This window comes from Myotis brandtii, unplaced genomic scaffold (assembly GCF_000412655.1).
Source record: "Myotis brandtii unplaced genomic scaffold, ASM41265v1 scaffold482, whole genome shotgun sequence".
Taxonomy (NCBI): Eukaryota; Metazoa; Chordata; class Mammalia; order Chiroptera; family Vespertilionidae; genus Myotis; species Myotis brandtii.
In genome coordinates this window covers 325,138-342,428 of record NW_005368420.1, presented here as the reverse complement: position 1 = coordinate 342,428, position 17,291 = coordinate 325,138, and the positions used below count along the sequence as shown (strand labels likewise).

General features: G+C 39.2%; 1 protein-coding gene across 1 annotated transcript; it reads left to right on the top strand.

Moving 5' to 3' along the window:
• Nucleotides 1-3,372: 3,372 nt before the first annotated feature.
• Nucleotides 3,373-8,439, top strand: LOC106727804 (disintegrin and metalloproteinase domain-containing protein 1a-like). Its single transcript, XM_014547700.1, has 2 exons — nt 3,373-7,201; nt 8,395-8,439. The coding sequence occupies exons 1-2, from the start codon at nt 4,790-4,792 to the stop codon at nt 8,437-8,439; spliced, it is 2,457 nt and encodes an 818-aa protein (XP_014403186.1). The 5' UTR covers nt 3,373-4,789.
• The last annotated feature ends 8,852 nt before the right edge of the window (nt 8,440-17,291 follow it).

Here is a 17,291-nt window from a genome sequence, read left to right as displayed (position 1 = left end):
TTATCACTAAGCTATTTTACTCTTAGGCCAGGGGTGCGGAACACGATTTCTGCCAAGGGCCATTTAGATATTTATAACAACAATCCCAGGCCATACAAAATTATCAACTTTAAAACTAGCCTGCTATACTTGGTCAAGCATTTAGTCAACTCACCCCTAATGCTTTGGCAGGACCAGACCAAATGATTTCACGGGCTGTATACATACTGCAGACATGACCCCTGTCTTAGAGAAAACCCATGGAAATGTCTAGTTATTTGTAACATGTTACTGGACAATAATAGTCACTGAAGCCCTCTTCAGCAGTGGTTCTCAACCTTCCTAATGCCCTTTAATACAGTTCCTCATGTTGTGGTGACCCCCAATCATAAAATTATTTTTGTTGCTACTTCATAACTGTAATTTTGCTACTGTTATGAATCGTAATGTAAATATCTGATATGCAGGATGTATTTTCATTGTTACAAATTGAACATAATTAAAGCATAGTGATTAATCACAAAAACAATATGTAATTATATATGTGTTTTCCGATGGTCTTAGGCAACCCCTGTGAAAGGGTCGTTTGACCCCCAAAGGGGCCGCGACCCACAGGTAGAGAATCGCTGATCTTCCAAGTACTGCAAAAGAAAAGAGCCCTGTGTTCACATATAATGGATGTTAAATTGGGTAAATCCACAGTATAGAGCAATGGAAAGGAATGAAATGTAGCAGCACACAAAATCAGTAAGTAAATGTAAGTACTGGGTAGAGTAAAGAGGTCATATATAAACATGACATCCATATGGATTCAGAGGAAGGTAAATGATAAAATGAAAATCACTTCCAAAATGTTAAAATAACATCCTCCAAAAATTTCCTGTTCCATAGAAGCAAATACTAGTACAGTCAAGATCAACTTCTTGGGAAGTATGGATATTAATCAAATCATAGAACTATCAAGTTTATTAATTTAAAAACTAAACAAAAACAATAAAGTATCCATTGACAAATGAGTGGATGGAGCAAAGTATGGTATGTACATACAATGGAATGTTTTCACCACTTAAAAGAAAGGAAATTTTACAATATATAACAATATATAACAACATGAATGAACCTTGAGGACACTGTGCTAAGTGAAATCAGCCAGTCACATGAAGACCAATACTGTATGATTCCACTGTATGAGGTACTCAGAGTAGTCAAAATTATAGAGACAGATGTAGAATGACAGCTCCTAGGGTAGGGGAGAAGGAAGCCATGGGGATTTATAGATTAATGAATACAGAGTTTGAGTTTTACAAAAAGAAGAGTCTGAAGATGGCTAGCAGTGAAGGTAGCACAACATTATGAATGCACTTAATGCCACTCACTAAGTGAACCCTTAAAAATAGATAACTTTTGTATCTTATAAAAATTTATTTAATTCAGTAATGTAAATTAAAAGAAAAAATGAAATACTTCTTGCTCTGACCAGGTTACTCAATTTGTTGGAACATCATCCCTTATACCAAAAAGGTTTCAGGTTTGATTCCCAGTCAGAGTACATACCCAGGTTGCGAGTTTGATACCTGATTGGGGTACAAATATTAGTGATGATGATAAGAAAATGAAATCCTTACTCATTGCTGGCAGGAATGTGAAATTGTGTAGATGCTTTGGAAATAGTTGGCCAATTCCTCCAGAGGATAAATGTAGAGTTCTCACATGACCAAACATTCCACTCCTAAGTATCTACCTAAGAGAAATGCAAACATATGTCCATGCAAAAACTTGTACTCAAATGTCCATAGCAATATTATTCACAATAGTCCCAAAGTAGAAATAACCAAAATTTTCATCAGCTGATGTATCTAATAAAAAATGTGGTATATGCACACAAAAAGAACATTATTTGGCCAAAGGAAAGGAAGTTTTGACATAATCTACCACATGGCTGATCCTTGGAAACATTATGCTAGGTGAAATTTGCCAGTCACAGAAAATTACCACATGTAGGATTCCACTGCTATGAAGTGTCCAGAATAAACAAAATCATTGAGCTAGAGAGTAGAGTGGTGGGAGCCATGAACTGTGGGGAGGGGAGGATGGGGAGGAATGCTAATAGATACTAGAATTTTCCTTGGGGGTGAGAAAATGTTCTAAAATTGATTTGGTGACAGTTACATAAGTTTCTGAACACAGTACAAACCACCGACATGTACACTTTAAAGCAGGGGTCCTCAAACTTTTTAAACAGGGGGCCAGTTCACTGTCCCTCAGACCGTTGGAGGGCCGGACTATAGTTTAAAAAAAACTATGAACAAATTCCTATGCACACTGCACATATCTTATTTTGAAGTAAAAAAACAAAATGGGAACAAATACAATATTTGTATTTGCATGTGGCCCGCGGGCTGTAGTTTGAGGACCCCTGCTTTAAAGGATGAATGTTAAGGTATGTGAATTATGTAAGGTATGTGAATTACGGTATCTCAATAAAGATGTGATTAAAAATAAAATAAAATAAAATTACAAAATTCTGCAGTGCATGTTTAGGAAGCAAATTGAGAAAGAAAAGTGACAAAGTAGATACCATAAAAGAAAGGGTCATGATTATCTTTGAAGCAGGAGGATTTGTGACTGGCAATGGTACATGGGTGACTTCTATGGAGCTAAAACTGTTGATTACTTGATCAGAGTTGTACTTACACAGCTTTCTCTTTCCTCTTTCCCTCTCTCCAATATTTATAAGATAAAATTAACCCTCTTTACCATTTCTAAGTGTACAGCTCAGTGGCATTAAGTACATTTACATGGTTGTGCAACCAACATCAACATCCACTTCCAGAACTTTTTCATCATCTCAAACTGAAACTGTCTTCATTAACCAGTCCTATTACTCTTTTCCCAGCTCCTGTAACCTTCACTTCACTTTCTATCTCTACGAACTTGATTACTTGAGGAATCTCATATAAATTAAGTCATATCACATGTGTCCTTTTGTGTGTGATTGAGCTGTTCTCTTCCAAATAATTTATTGAAAAATATGTTTTACTCACATTTTGTGACTGTGCTATGATTCAAAGGATTTTGGATGGTGACTGGAGAGTGACATGGGCTGAGAGTTATGGTTTGATAAAGATGAAACATTACTGCATATAATGAGATTGGATCCAAGGGACAAATAGATGTTTCAGAAATAAAAGACAGAAGCGAGCCATAACCAGTTTGGCTCAGTGAATAGAGCATCAGCCTGTGGACTGAAGGGTCCCAGGTTTGATTCCAGTCAAGGGCATGTACCTTGGTTGCGGGCACATCCCCAGTAAGGATTGTGCAGGAGGCAGCTGATCAATGTTTCTCTCTCAATGATGTTTCTCTCTATCCCTCTCCCTTCCTCTCTGTAAAAAAAATCAATAATATATATATTTTTAAGAAACTTATAAAAAAAAAGAAAGGACAATTGGAAAAGTGAAGTCCATGAGAAATTGAAAGGGAAGTAGACCCCACACACAAGTAGGAGGATTGGCCTTAGATTGGAGTACGGTCAATTTATCCCCCAGAGTCAGAGGAAAATTTAGATACAAGCGACTCAAGTGGTGTCTCCATGTGAAAGTACTCTTTATTGGTTTTATTTTTCCTCAATAAAATATGAGGCACGGAGACATTAGGAAAGTGAACTGGCCAGCAAAATGTAGGAAGAGGGAAGTACATTTTGAGATCATGAATGTGCCATTTGTCCACATAGTTGTGGGTTTTTCTAGAGACACTTTGATTCTTTCAAGGCAGGCATGAAGAGAGCACAAACAAATAACTACAACAGATGATACATGACAGCACCCTTACCTGGGAATCATTTATTCATTCAATAAGTAATTCTAGTTCATCTACTTTTTAACCTGGGCATCTAAGGATTAAACAGAAGAGGGCACTGGACACATGTAGGTCACTTTCTAAAAAAGGGGATACCTAGTCTTCAACTGGCATAATTTTATGGTATCGATATGTCTCGGTCATCCAGAGAAGGGCCTGGAGTTACCAGTCAACATACCTATGAAAATCACACATAAGTGAAGGCTGCTCTGTTGGCATCTCCTTTTTGGCAATGTTATAAACAGAACTTGAGAGACTAAATTTTGATGAGTTTAAAAAATCGGAGTATTGTCCCTTGCCTCATGGTCTTCAGCCCATTTGGGTCTACCCTGGGGTACAGGACAGCCACCCCCTTGCCTATCTAACCGACTGGCCTGAGGCATGTGCATATTACTATAAAGCCTCATTGAAGAATCAAGAACATCATGAGTTTGATACCCATGTGTTACAGAGCAAGAGTTTTAGATGAGGCGAAATGGGCAATGGAGTATGCCCACCAATGATCTTCAAGCCCCCTGGTCTAGAACATTAGGAGTTGGCCGAGCAACCGACACAGGAGGGGTGTGGGGGGGGGGTGTGTGTTCCGTGTGGCACAGTTGAGGAAGGCACGAAGGTTTTATTTCCTTCTTAAGGTAAAATCTTGCATTTTAGAGTTTGTAGTCCTTCTTTGTGATTACATCAACACAATATCAAAGGACTATAGCCAAGGATCACTGAAGCTAATATTGTGGAAGGAAGCTGCAATATGGACACTATCTGAAGGACAACAGAGAGGTCAGAGAGATTAGAAAAGACACAGCCAGAGGTAGGCAGTTGCTATCAGAAGGAGTAGTACCCAGCCTTTATGCAGCCAGCATATACCTGGAACTAATCCCAGTGGCTAAGGGTCTGCACCTCAAGGAGCGCTGCTGCTCAAGGACAGAGGCCCTGCATCAGCCACTGATTCACTGGGGCCATGTCAGTGGCTGCCTTTGTGAGAGAGACTGCCTCCTCCTTGCCTTCTCTACAGAAGAACCAAGTGGTTATGTATGAGACTGGCAGAGTGCTTCAGACTTGGGCTCCCCAGATGAAGGGCCTGGTGCTGGTACTGATGCCAGAATCTTCACGTGTCAGGTTGGGGATTGTGCTGGTGTTGGTACTGACTTTCCTGCCAAGCTTCTGTAGTGACCTGGGATCAGCATATTACTCATCCTATGAGATAGTCATCCCCAAGGCTCTGACAGTTGAGGGAAGGCAAGACCCAGGGGAAGAGGCATCTTATGTGATATCTATGCAGGGCCAGAAAGAGCTGATTCACCTGAAAGTGAAGACAGACTATTTTCAAGAACTTTTTCCAGTCTTCAGCTACCACAATGGCATCCTGGGACAAGAAATGCCTTTCATCTCACATGACTGTCACTATGAAGGCTACATAGAAGGACTCCCGGGTTCTTTTGTTTCTGTCAACACCTGTTCAGGCCTCAGGGGCATCCTGATTAAGGAGGGGAAATCCTATGGCATTGAGCCCATGGACTCTTCAAAACGGTTTGAACATGTGTTGTACACCATGGCCCATCAAGCTCCAGTCTCCTGCAGTGTCACTTCCAAAGACAGCACAGTGGTGTCCACCAGCCGACAACAAGGGAGCAGGAAGCCTGGCGGTCTACAGGAGCTGTCCTACTTGTGGTCACTCACCAAGTATGTGGAGATGTTTGTTGTGGTCAACAACCAGCGGTTCCAAATGTGGGGCAGTAACGTCAATGAGACGGTCCAGAGAGTGATGCACATCATTGCCCTGGCCAACAGCTTCACTAGGGGAATAAACACAGAGGTGGTGCTGGCTGGAATGGAGATTTGGACCGAGGGGGACCTCATAGAGGTCCCAGTGGACCTGCAAGTTACACTCGGGAATTTCAACAGCTGGAGACAAGAGAAGCTCCTCCATCGTGTGAAGCATGATGTTGCCCACATGATTGTCGGACAGCATCCTGCACAGGGTATGGGACAGGCATTTCTCAATGGTGCCTGTTCAAGTGGTTTTGCAGCAGCTGTTGAATCCTTCCATCATGAAGATGTCCTGCTGTTTGCAGCGCTCATGGTCCATGAGCTTGGGCACAACTTGGGTATTCGGCACGACCACTCAGCCTGCATTTGTAGAGACAAACCCCTCTGCCTCATGCAGGACAATATCACTAAAGAAAGTGGCTTCAGCAACTGTAGCTCTGACGACTTCTACCAGTTCCTCCAGGAACACAGAGGGGCCTGCCTATTTAACAACCCTCAGCGGCACAAAGGCCGCTTGCGCAGAGATGCCAATTGTGGAAATGGTGTGGTGGATGACGGTGAGCAGTGTGACTGTGGTAGTAACTGTGCCACAAACAAGTGCTGTGACAGTACATGTATGCTGAAGGCTGATGCAAAGTGTAGTCCAGGACCTTGTTGTAAAGATACGTGCCAATTTCAAGAAAAGGGCTTCAGTTGTCGTCCTGCTTCGGGAGAGTGTGACCTCCCAGAGTATTGTGATGGTACCTCTGCAAAATGTCCCGAAAACCTCTACATGCAAGATGGTACACCATGTCTAGGATATTACTGTGTACAAGGTGAGTGTAAGAACCCTAATCATCAATGCCAAGAATATTTTGGGACCTTTTCAACTTCTGCTGAAGATAATTGTTATGAATTGGTAAACAAGCTAGGGGACCGGTTTGGAAACTGTGGCCTTCCTACTTCTGCTAACAAAGAGTATGTTAAGTGTACAACAGAGAATATGCGGTGTGGGAAAATTATATGTTCAGGTATTAGACAGATGCCAATCATCAAACCCTATCATACAGTGATCCAGATTCCTTCTCCTGAAAACTACTGCTGGTCCATGAATTTCTATGTCAATGAAGATAAAGATGATGAAGGAAATGTGAAATATGGCACTACTTGTTCCAAAGGGAAAATCTGCGCAAATGCATCCTGCACTGATGATGCTGTGCTCAAGTATGACTGCGATGTAGAAGCAATGTGTGATCGGAAAGGAGTTTGCAACAATTTGAAGCACTGCCATTGTAAGTATGGCTATGCACCCCCTGACTGCAAAACCTTAGGACAAGGGGGTAGTGTGGACAGTGGTCCCCCTGGTTTGCCACCTGATGAACAGCCAACAGATGCTGGAGGTTCTGCCACTGGCCATCCTGCCAAACATGAAAAGATCATAGACAACATGATCTTATCATTCTTAATACTTTTTCTCATAATATTAGCAGTTGTCAGTATTGCCTCATGCATCCTTTGTAAAGCTTCAAAAGAAGAGCCCACAGAAGAGAAGCCTCCAGAAGAGAAGCCTCCAGAAGAGAAGCCTCCAGAAGAGAAGCCTCCAGAAGAGGAGCCTCCAGAAGAGGCTGCCCCAGAGGAAGGAGGGGAAGAAGAGGCAGAGGAAGAGGAGGAGGAGGAGGAGCAGGAGGAGGAGGAGGGGTAGGAGAAAGGAGCTAAAGAATAAAACAAGTAGTGGAAGGAAGAAGCCAAATATATGAAACACTTCAAACACTGAACAGGAACCAGAGGTTCAATGACACAAAGGTGAAGTGGGAATTGATAACTCCATGGCTCTGACTAGGATTATATAATAGTATAAACAAAATTTATACTAATTTTATAACAGTATAGAAGCTGAAACTAAAATTTTCTTTAGTTTGAAAATAAACTAATATGAGAAGAGGGCTACTCTCACTTTTATTATTCATTTCAGTAATTAAGGTTTTGTTTACTTAATATAGTACATATTTTACTACTTTTGCTTTTTAACATTTCATTTGAACTCTTCACATGCATCTTCTGACATCAATGTCTTTGTCTTGGGCCAATTTTTGCAATCACCAGAAACTTTTTCAGAACATGCCATCTTTCATCTAAGCTGTTTGATATATGCTACTATATGTGCCTGCACTTATTACTGTCACTTGGGTTTTTATCTCAGGTAGCAACTATTATGTGAGGACAGTTGTTTATGCAATCGACTATTCTAGTTTGCCCTATTAATGTGCATTCATGAAATGAGTTTTTAAATAAATAAAACCCTATTCAGATTAGACATCTCTTCAGATTCCATTGGTATAGTTATTAGGTCTGTTTTGTTATTAGACTGAGTGAGAGAAACTATATCTGATAAAACAGAAGACCCCCTGCCCTGACCGGTTTGGCTCAGTGGATAGAGCGTCGGCCTGCGGACTAAAGGATCCCAGGTTCGATTCCAGTCAAGGGCATGTACCTTGGATGCGGGCACATCCCCAGTAGGGGGGGGTGCAGGAGGCAGCTGACCAATGTTTCTCTCTCATCAATGTTTCTAACTTTCTATCCCTCTCCCTTCCTCTCTGTAAAAAATTAATATATTTTTAAAAAAACATACACACAAAAAAAACCAGAAGACCCTCATTGCCCTAGAGTCAAGAGGCCAGTGTTGAAGTCATCCACCTTTTCAAATATGACAGATGTGTAACATGATTTATGTGTATTTAAAGTTATTACTTCCAGTATTTCCAAGCCCTTTCTATAGCCCTACTCTCTTCATACCTAAAAGATTTCTTTTCCTTTTAGAGCAGCTTTCAGAGCACTTCCTCTTTACTAATCTTCCTGGGATGAAATTTCAGTCATGATTGATTAATATCAGCCAGAGCTAGGAAATGAAGTTTATACTAATTTTATAACAGTATAGAAGCTAAAACTATAATTTTGTCTTTTCTATTTTTCTTTACTTATTTATTGAAATTAATAAGTTATTGACTAATATCAGAAGGAACCTCTCCAATTATAGGTAACAGAGTTTTGGAGGTTGTAGATGCTTCTATGTGATGAGAGCACAAAGCAAGTATAAAATTAACATTATTCATTCTATGCCAGGAACTGTGTTAAACATTTTATAGTCATTGTCTTGCCAACTAACCTACACACAAAACCTCCATTGTGTATATGAGGAAATAGATCAAAGAGAATTCTAGTAAGTTGTAGAACCTGCATGTCTCCCAAGGCATGACTCAATCTACATTCTCCACTACCTTATGGGCCTTTTTCTTCAGTAAAAAGTGATGAGGAAGGCAATGTGTTCTTACTGACCACTATTATGAATCTTCATGTTGTGTAGTCATTATTGATAAAAATATCTTCTCTCCTATTACATGCTGACATAATGGAGTGGCAGGTTGCCATCTTATTCTGTACTGTGGGCCTAGCACATTATAGATGCTTAATAAATATTTACCAACTGAATGATTTAACCAGAGCTAGCCTTAAAATACAGGCCCAGATTCATTCCATGGGCAGGATGCTACTTCCTAGCACAGTGGTCGGCAAACTGTGGCTCGCGAGCCACATGCGGCTCTTTGGCCCCTTGAGTGTGGCTCTTCCACAAAATACCATGTGCGGGCACACAGGTACAGTGCGATTGAAACTTCGTGGCCCATGTGCAGAAGTCAGTTTTCGGCCTGGGTGAGTCTATTTTGAAGAAGTACTGTTGATATTTGGCTCTGCTGAGTAATGAGTTTGCTGACCACTGTCCTAGCACAACCAAAATCTTGCTCAGATGCAATAATGCTAAATATTTATAAACAGTCAAGTAAGTAATAAAAAGTTTGTAAAACCTCAAATTCCAGCAAATGAAGGTTGAACTCCATTAAGATAGACTATGGTAAAAAAAAAAATTTTTTTTGACAGACTATGGTAAGGGAGGGACCAGTTTCAATGTGGTAGGATTGAGCAGATGTAACTCAACATGTTAAATCTCCATGTTCAGTGGTCAGCACTTTCTATAAAGCTCAAGTGACAATGGTTCATTCTGCATTGTGTGTGACTGTCTCTAGGAATTAATACCATTTCACCTGATTTCTCTCCCCCATTGTATTTGGGGGATTCTGAAGAATGCTGACACATTCTAATAACCTGTTGGTAGTCACTTGTGTCCCAGTCAGCTGCTCCCCAAAAAAACTCTGATAGTGATTTATTGCTACCCTTTACCTGCCTTCCCTGGGTGGTTATTGTCCTTTTTGTGCTGCCTCAGGCCAGCAGAGACCCAGGCCCTTCCCTAGTTCCTCAAAGCATAGCCAAGTCCAGGCTCTAGATTTTTATCCAGATGTGGGAAAAGTTACAATGTGGAAAGAACACATTTGGGTTTTGCCAATATTAATATTTCTGGAGTCCAGGGATGTGACATGCTCTGCTGTGAAACTTGGGTAGGCTATGTCTCTCCTTTGAACTGATCTGACAACTTCTGTTCCTGCAGGAATACTTTTAGGAATATCCTCAGAGCAGGAATCAGACTCCATTCTCTGGGACTCAGTGAAAGGAAAAATTTTTTTTTAAAATAACATTTACTGAAAATTCAGATCACATCATCATAACCACACATGGATGAAATCATGCCCACAATGAAGACATAGCATATATAGACATATGGTATTAATCCCTTATCAGATATATGATTGACAAATAGGTTGCCTTTTCACTTTTGCTGTACAGCAACTTCTTAATTTGACATAGCTCCACTCATTTACTTTTCTTTTGTTGCCTTTGTGTTTGGTGTCATATCCAAAAAATCATTGCCAAGGCTGATGTCAAGAAGTTTACCACCAATGTTTTCCTCTTACATTGTTTTCGCGATCTTACATTCCTCTTACAGTGTTTTCCTCTTACAATGTTTTCGCGATCTTACATTCAAATCTTTAATTTATTTTGAGTTAATTTTTGTGTATGGTGTAAGATAGTGGTCCAGTTTCATTCTTTTGCATGTGGCTGTCCAATTTTCCCAACACAATTTATTGAAGATACTGTCCCTTTCCCATTGTATTCTTAGCTCTTCTGTTGTAAATTAACTGTCTATACATGTGCGGATTTATTTTTGGGCTCTCTATTCTGTTCCATTGATCTATGAGTTTCTTTTTATGCCAACAACATATTGGTTTTTTAAATTAATTTATTTTTTGAGAGAGAAAGGAGAGGGGTAAAACATCAATTTGTTGTTCTATGTATTTATGGATTCACTGGTTGATTCATCTATGTGCTGATAGGGGAACAAATCTACAACCTTGGCATATCAGGACATGCTTTAACCAACTGAGCTACCCAGCCAGGGCCCATACTGTTTTGGTTATATAGCTTTGTAATATAATTAGAAATCAGGAAGTGTGATGCTTCCAGCTTTGCTCTTTCTCAAGATTGCTTTAGTTACTTGGTGTCTTTTGTGGTTCCACACATATTTCAGGATTGTTTGTTGTTTTGTGTGAAAATATTACTAGAATTTTTTTAGAGTTTATACTGAATCTGTAGATTTCTTATGGTAATATGAACATTGTAACAATATTAATTCTTCCAACCCATGAGCATAAAATATCTTTTCATTTACTATGTCTTCTTCAATTTCTTTTTATAATGTCTTACAGTCTTCAGTGTACAGTCTTTCACTTCCTTGATTAAATTTATTCCTAGTTATTTTATTCTTTTTGATGCAATTGTAAATGGGATTGTTTTCTTAATTTCTTTCTGATAGTTTGTTATTAGTGTATAGAAATGCAGCATCTTTATATTAATTTTGTATCCTGCAACTTAACTGAATTTATTAGTTTTAAGTTATTCATTATAACAGTTTTTGCTGGAATCTTCAGGATTTTTTATATATAATATCATGCCACCTGAAGTAGTGACAGTTTTACTTGTTCCTTTCCAATTTAGATGCCTTTTATCTTGCCTAATTGCTCTGGCTAGGACTTCGAATACTATATTACATAAAAGTGGTAACAGTAGGCATCTTTGTCTTGTTCCTGATGTTAGAGGAAAAACTTTCAGTTTTTCACTAATGAGTATGAAGTTAGTTGTGAGTTCAAAACTTCATTTTTGAGTAGAATTTTGTCATTTTCAGTGGGGTGTAATCTCACTGAAGTGTTTGTTGTTGTTTTTTCTTAATCCTCACTGGAGGACATGTTTTCATTGATTTGAGAGAGAGAGAGGAAGGGAGAGACAGAGAAAGAGTGAGAGAGAGAGAAACATCAATATGAGAGAGTAACATCGATCCGTTGCCTCCCACATGTACCCTGACTAGGGATAGAACACAATCTAGGTATATGCCCTGACCAGGAATCAAACCCGCAACCTTTTGGTACATAGGATGATGTTCCACTAACCAAGCCACCCAGCCAGGACTGCAGTGTTTTCTTGAAGAAAAAAAAAATCAATTATTTTCCTTCATCAATCAAAGTGCTGAACAACTTTAAAAGTAATTTTCACCCTGCTTCTAGACATAAAGCTGTCAACCTTTTTGAGCTCCTTTATTACACCCCCTCCCATTATATATGTACTAGAGACCCAGTGCATGAATTCGTGCATGGGTGGGGTCCCTCCACCTGGCCGGCGATCAGGGCTGATCAGGGCCAATTGAGGCTGGTGGCCGGGGAGGGATCACAGGAGGGACCGCAGGCGGGCTCCAGGGAGCGTCTGGCCCCATTTCACTCAGTCCTGATCGGCCGGACCCCAGCAGCAAGCTAACCTACCAGTCGGAGCATCTGTCCTGTGATGGTCAGTTCACGTCATAGTGACCAGTCAGTCAACTGCTCAGTCGGACACTTAGCATATTAGACTTTTATATATATAGATCATGGCTCCAAGAGATTACTTTGCAATGGGAAGATGAGTCTTCCATAACACTTCCCATGAATAGGCACCTTATGTACTATTATGGAAAAATGTTCTACTTCCAGAGTCTACTGGGGAGAAAAGGAGTTAAATACTATGAGATAGATCCTTATCTGGGAGTCACTTATTCATTCAACAATTCTAGTTCATCTACTCTTGAACCTGGGCATATCAAAATGAACAAACAGAAGTGGGCACTGGACACATTTAAGTCATTTTCTAATACAGAGGAGACTTTTGGGATACCTAGTCTTTAACTGGAATAATTTTAGGATACCAATATGTCCAGGCCATCCAGAGAAGAGTGTGGGCCTGGAGTTACCAGCCAATGTACCCATGAAAATCACACATAAGAAGTGGCTTCTCTGCTGGTATCTCCCATTCACATTTTTGGACAGTGTTATAAACAGAGCATCTTTTCACATAGTTATATAACTTTTATATATCCTCTTCCGTGAAATGTCTCTTTATGACCATTTTCTAATTGGATTATTTGCTTTGATAATGGTGAGTAGTAAGAGTTCTTTATATATTCTAAGAATAATTTTTTAAATTAGATAAGTGGTTTGCAAATATTTTCTCCCCCTCCATAGCTTGTCTTTTCGTCCTTTTAACAAAGTCATTCACAAAGCAAGGATTTTTACTTTTGATGCAATCCAATTTATGGAGTTTTCTTTTATGGATCATGTTTTTGGTGTCATGTTTAAGAATTTTTTACCAAGTCTTAGCTTCTAAAAAATGTTCTATGTTTTCTTCTAAAAGAGTTTCATAGTTTTATATTATATTTTACAGTTAAATTTATGATCTATTTTGAGATGATTTTTGTATAAAGTGTGGAGTTTAGGTTGAGGTTCTTTTTTTTTTACTATATACACCAAACTTTCGAATACCATTGGTTAAAAAGACTATCCTTTCTCCACCCAAATTTTTGCCCTTTTGTAAAAAAGCCATTGGCCATACATGTATGCATTCTCTATTTCTGGTTTCTCAATTCTGTTTCATTGATCTATGTGTCTCATCACCAATACCACAGCCTTAAAATTGAATAGAGTGGTTCCTCCCACGTTATTCTTTTCCAAAATTACTTTAACTATTGTAGTTCCTTGCCTTTTGGAAAATTTATATTCACAATAAATATTTCACAATATACACATATATCAAATTATCAGATTGTACACTTTAAATACATACATTTTATTTGTGAATTATTCCCCAATGAAGCTGAGGGAAGGGGAAGCTGAGGAAAGAAAATACCAAAAGTTTGATAGAAAAAGAAGAAAAGACATGAACAGACAATTATTTAAAAACATATAAATGTTCAGGTACTAGAAGTTTACTGGTAGAAAAACCAAAAGGAAGAGCTCTATTCATAAACATTCTGTCCAATTCCAGGAGACTTGTGTATCAATTTTTCCTCCCTGAAAACACTCCCCAATCAATTGTTACAGGAAAACAAACTAAAATCACTATACTATGTAATAAAAGGCTAATATGCAAATTGTCCCCTCAACCGGGAGTTCGACTGGGAGTTTGACCAGGGGTAGGGCCGGCCGGCCAACTGCCCATGGCCCCTCCCCCTGGCCAGTCCAGCCCCCGATCACCCCTCATCCCGATCGGGGGTGGAGCTGGCCAGCCAACCTCCCACGGCCCCTCTCCCTGGCTGGCCCAGCCAGATCAGCCCGATTGGGGCAGGCCGGCCAGACCCCACCCGTGCACAAATTTGTGCACCAGGCCTCTAGTCAGGTGCACAAATACTAATAAATACTAAACTCCTATTTGACCAAAAGTAAAAATATAAAAATGGCCCTTAAACATATTAAAACATGTTCAAATTCATTCAGATTTGAAAAATACAAATTAACACTGAGATGCCATTTGTCACCGATCAGTTTGGTGAAAATTAAAATGTGTGGCATAGCAACATATTTTGTTGCTTAGACTGTGCAGGAACAGACACTAATGCATTGCTAGTGGGAATGCAAACTGGCAAAACCCTTCTGAAAGGGGATTGGCAATATCAAACAAAGTTACAAATACAGTTAGCACTGCCTTCCCATTTCTAGGATTATTTGTTGATGCATGTGTATAATTTCAAAACAATGTAAACAACTAAAAGCACATACACAAGAGAATGATTGAAAAAATTAAGGTATATCCACAAAATGGAGTACTATGCAGCTAATAAAGAAGAATGAGAACGATCTCTATAAACTTATATGGAGTGATTTATAAGATGTATATGTAAGTTTAAAAAGGAAAGTGTAAAATGTCACGCTATATTTACATAAGAAGGGATAAAAGAAAATATACATGCATCTGCTAATTTGCAGAAAGAAATTTTAAAAAATAAACTAAATACTAATGAGATTGGTGAGTAGAATCTGGATGGAAAGAATGAGGACATGGGGACAGGTTAAAGGCTCAAGGAGGTATACTTGGAGTACATTTTTTTCTATAGTACTGACTTTTAGTACTATAACATTTGACAAACCAACAGGAAATACAAGCAGTAATATATGAGCCCTACTAAAATAAAAATGAATAATATAACCACACTGAATAGTTCTAGATGGAAAAATACTAACCTAAATAATTTTGAAGAAAATTATTTTGACCTCATACTGGAAGGCTAAAGACAAAAATTACTGAACACAAACATTGTTCTCTAGTTCATATATTTGCTTTTTACAGAGGCAGGGTTAGTTATTCTAAAAATAATTTACATATATTCTAGGATTGAGCAAATAAGTATATATATTGTGAACAATAGAGGAAAAAGGAAAAAGGATCAGAGGTTTGAAATGGGCTGTACGGTAGAGTAGGAAATGGTGCAAAAGCCATTGGACAGCAGAGGTCTATGACCTACCCAAAGATCCACAAAACCCTGCTCTGGAACCTTTAGCTTCAATGACTCAAAAGAGTAACATGACAGGAGAAAGCTGTTCCAGGAGAACAGGGACTGAGGGAAGGTAGTTATGTAGTTTTTTCTTTTGTAAGGGCTTGATTCTGGGTCACAGTACTGGTTGGACCTCTGAAATTTTCCTCCCCTTGGTATACCCCCTTTAAAAAGATAGCAGGACCACAGCTAAGGAACACCAAACCTTGTTCTTTGCAGGAGGTTGCAAAGTAAGGACACTCCTAAAGGAAGAGCAACAACAGGAATAGGAAGAGACACAATCAAACGGCAGTTGTCATCATATAATACTCAGGGATGGGAGCAACTGTCCTTCTAGTATGCATGCCTTCCAATTTCTGGCAGGGTTAGTTATTCTACTGGGGAGAAATATAACACTGTCCAAACTGGCATAGCTTTGAGGTCTGGCCAAACGACTGTGTCTCAGACAAAGATTTGGGTTCCAGGGAATGCAAATGAGAGACAGAGGTATGGGATCACTAGCTATTTCACTTGGGCCATGACAATGACAATCCAAATTATTTACTTTGCCTCCCTCCCTGCCCTTTCTTCTATGAAATCAAATGGTCAGGGATAAGATTTGAACTGATTTTTCTTTCAAAACTTCCCAGGTAGGATGCTTGAGAATGGGCCATTCCCATATTAAACTACATGTCATCTTATTGCTAATAGTAACTATACTTCAAGGGATGCATCTTTATTAGTAGATACTCATCCCTAGGAATCTAATGATGTTCAGACAATTGGAAGAAAAAGCAGATGTGGCCTATGACCTATCTGCTCATACAATAAAAATGGTATATTATTAATTTGAAGCAAAATAAAGGATTATTTGTCAAGAACCTCCCTATTTATACACTTCAAACTAGGAAACTGGGCTTGGACATGCTTTTTATTCAGGATGACTGGGTATTCAGAGGGTGATCTGGAGTCTCTTGCAACTCTCGGCACTTGCTCAGGGCTAAAGGGAATCTTGACTTTACATGGCATTCTTTCACATCTAGCCTATACTTCAAAGAATTTTGAGCATATGATTTATAGCCTATCTTTAAAATCAGGTCTTGTGAAGATAAAAAGAATGAGCTCTTAACCACTTCACAATTTCAGAGCAGAATAGAACCCTCCTCAGATACTATACCCAAATGTGGACATTTCCCAAATATGTTAAAAAGTCATTGTTGTTGACAATAAGTGATTCAAAAGAATAGTGTTACCAAGACAATAGGATATAACGGATACCCATGCCCTGGTCAACAGGTACATGAAGGAGCTAAATGTGAAAGCAGTATTTACTAGAGTAGACATATGGACAGAGAAAAACCTAATGAACACCTCCCTGACTGTTCAGGGAGTACTTCAAATTTTTCATTTCTGGAGAGACTAGCATATTTTGAAAAGACTGAAGCATGATGATGATTATTGGCCAAAGTCTTGGGAAGTACCAGGGCCATTCATTTCTCAGAGATATCTGCACTACTTAGAATGCAACAAGTTTTGAATCTTTCTCTCATGAAGATATGCCACATTACGCAACTCTCATGGCTCACGAGCGTAGCCACAACTTGAGAATGAAGCATGAACATGTGGCCTGCAAATGTCATGGCCAGACATTTTATACATAAACTTATTACTGTAAATATGGGCCTCAGCAACTGCATTTTTTAGGTTTATGTAACAGCTTCCACTACTTCCACCAGCTGTTACATAAGCACAGAAGGGACTGCCTATTTCATAAACCTTAGTTCCAAAGTTCCTTTGGAAACTCATATAGTGGGAATAAAAGAGTGGAAAAAGAAGAAGAATGTGATTATGGCAGTGTCCTTGATTGTCAAAAGAATCACTGTTGCCGAAACCGGTTTGGCTCAGTGGATAGAGCGTCGGCCTGCGGACTGAAGGGTCCCAG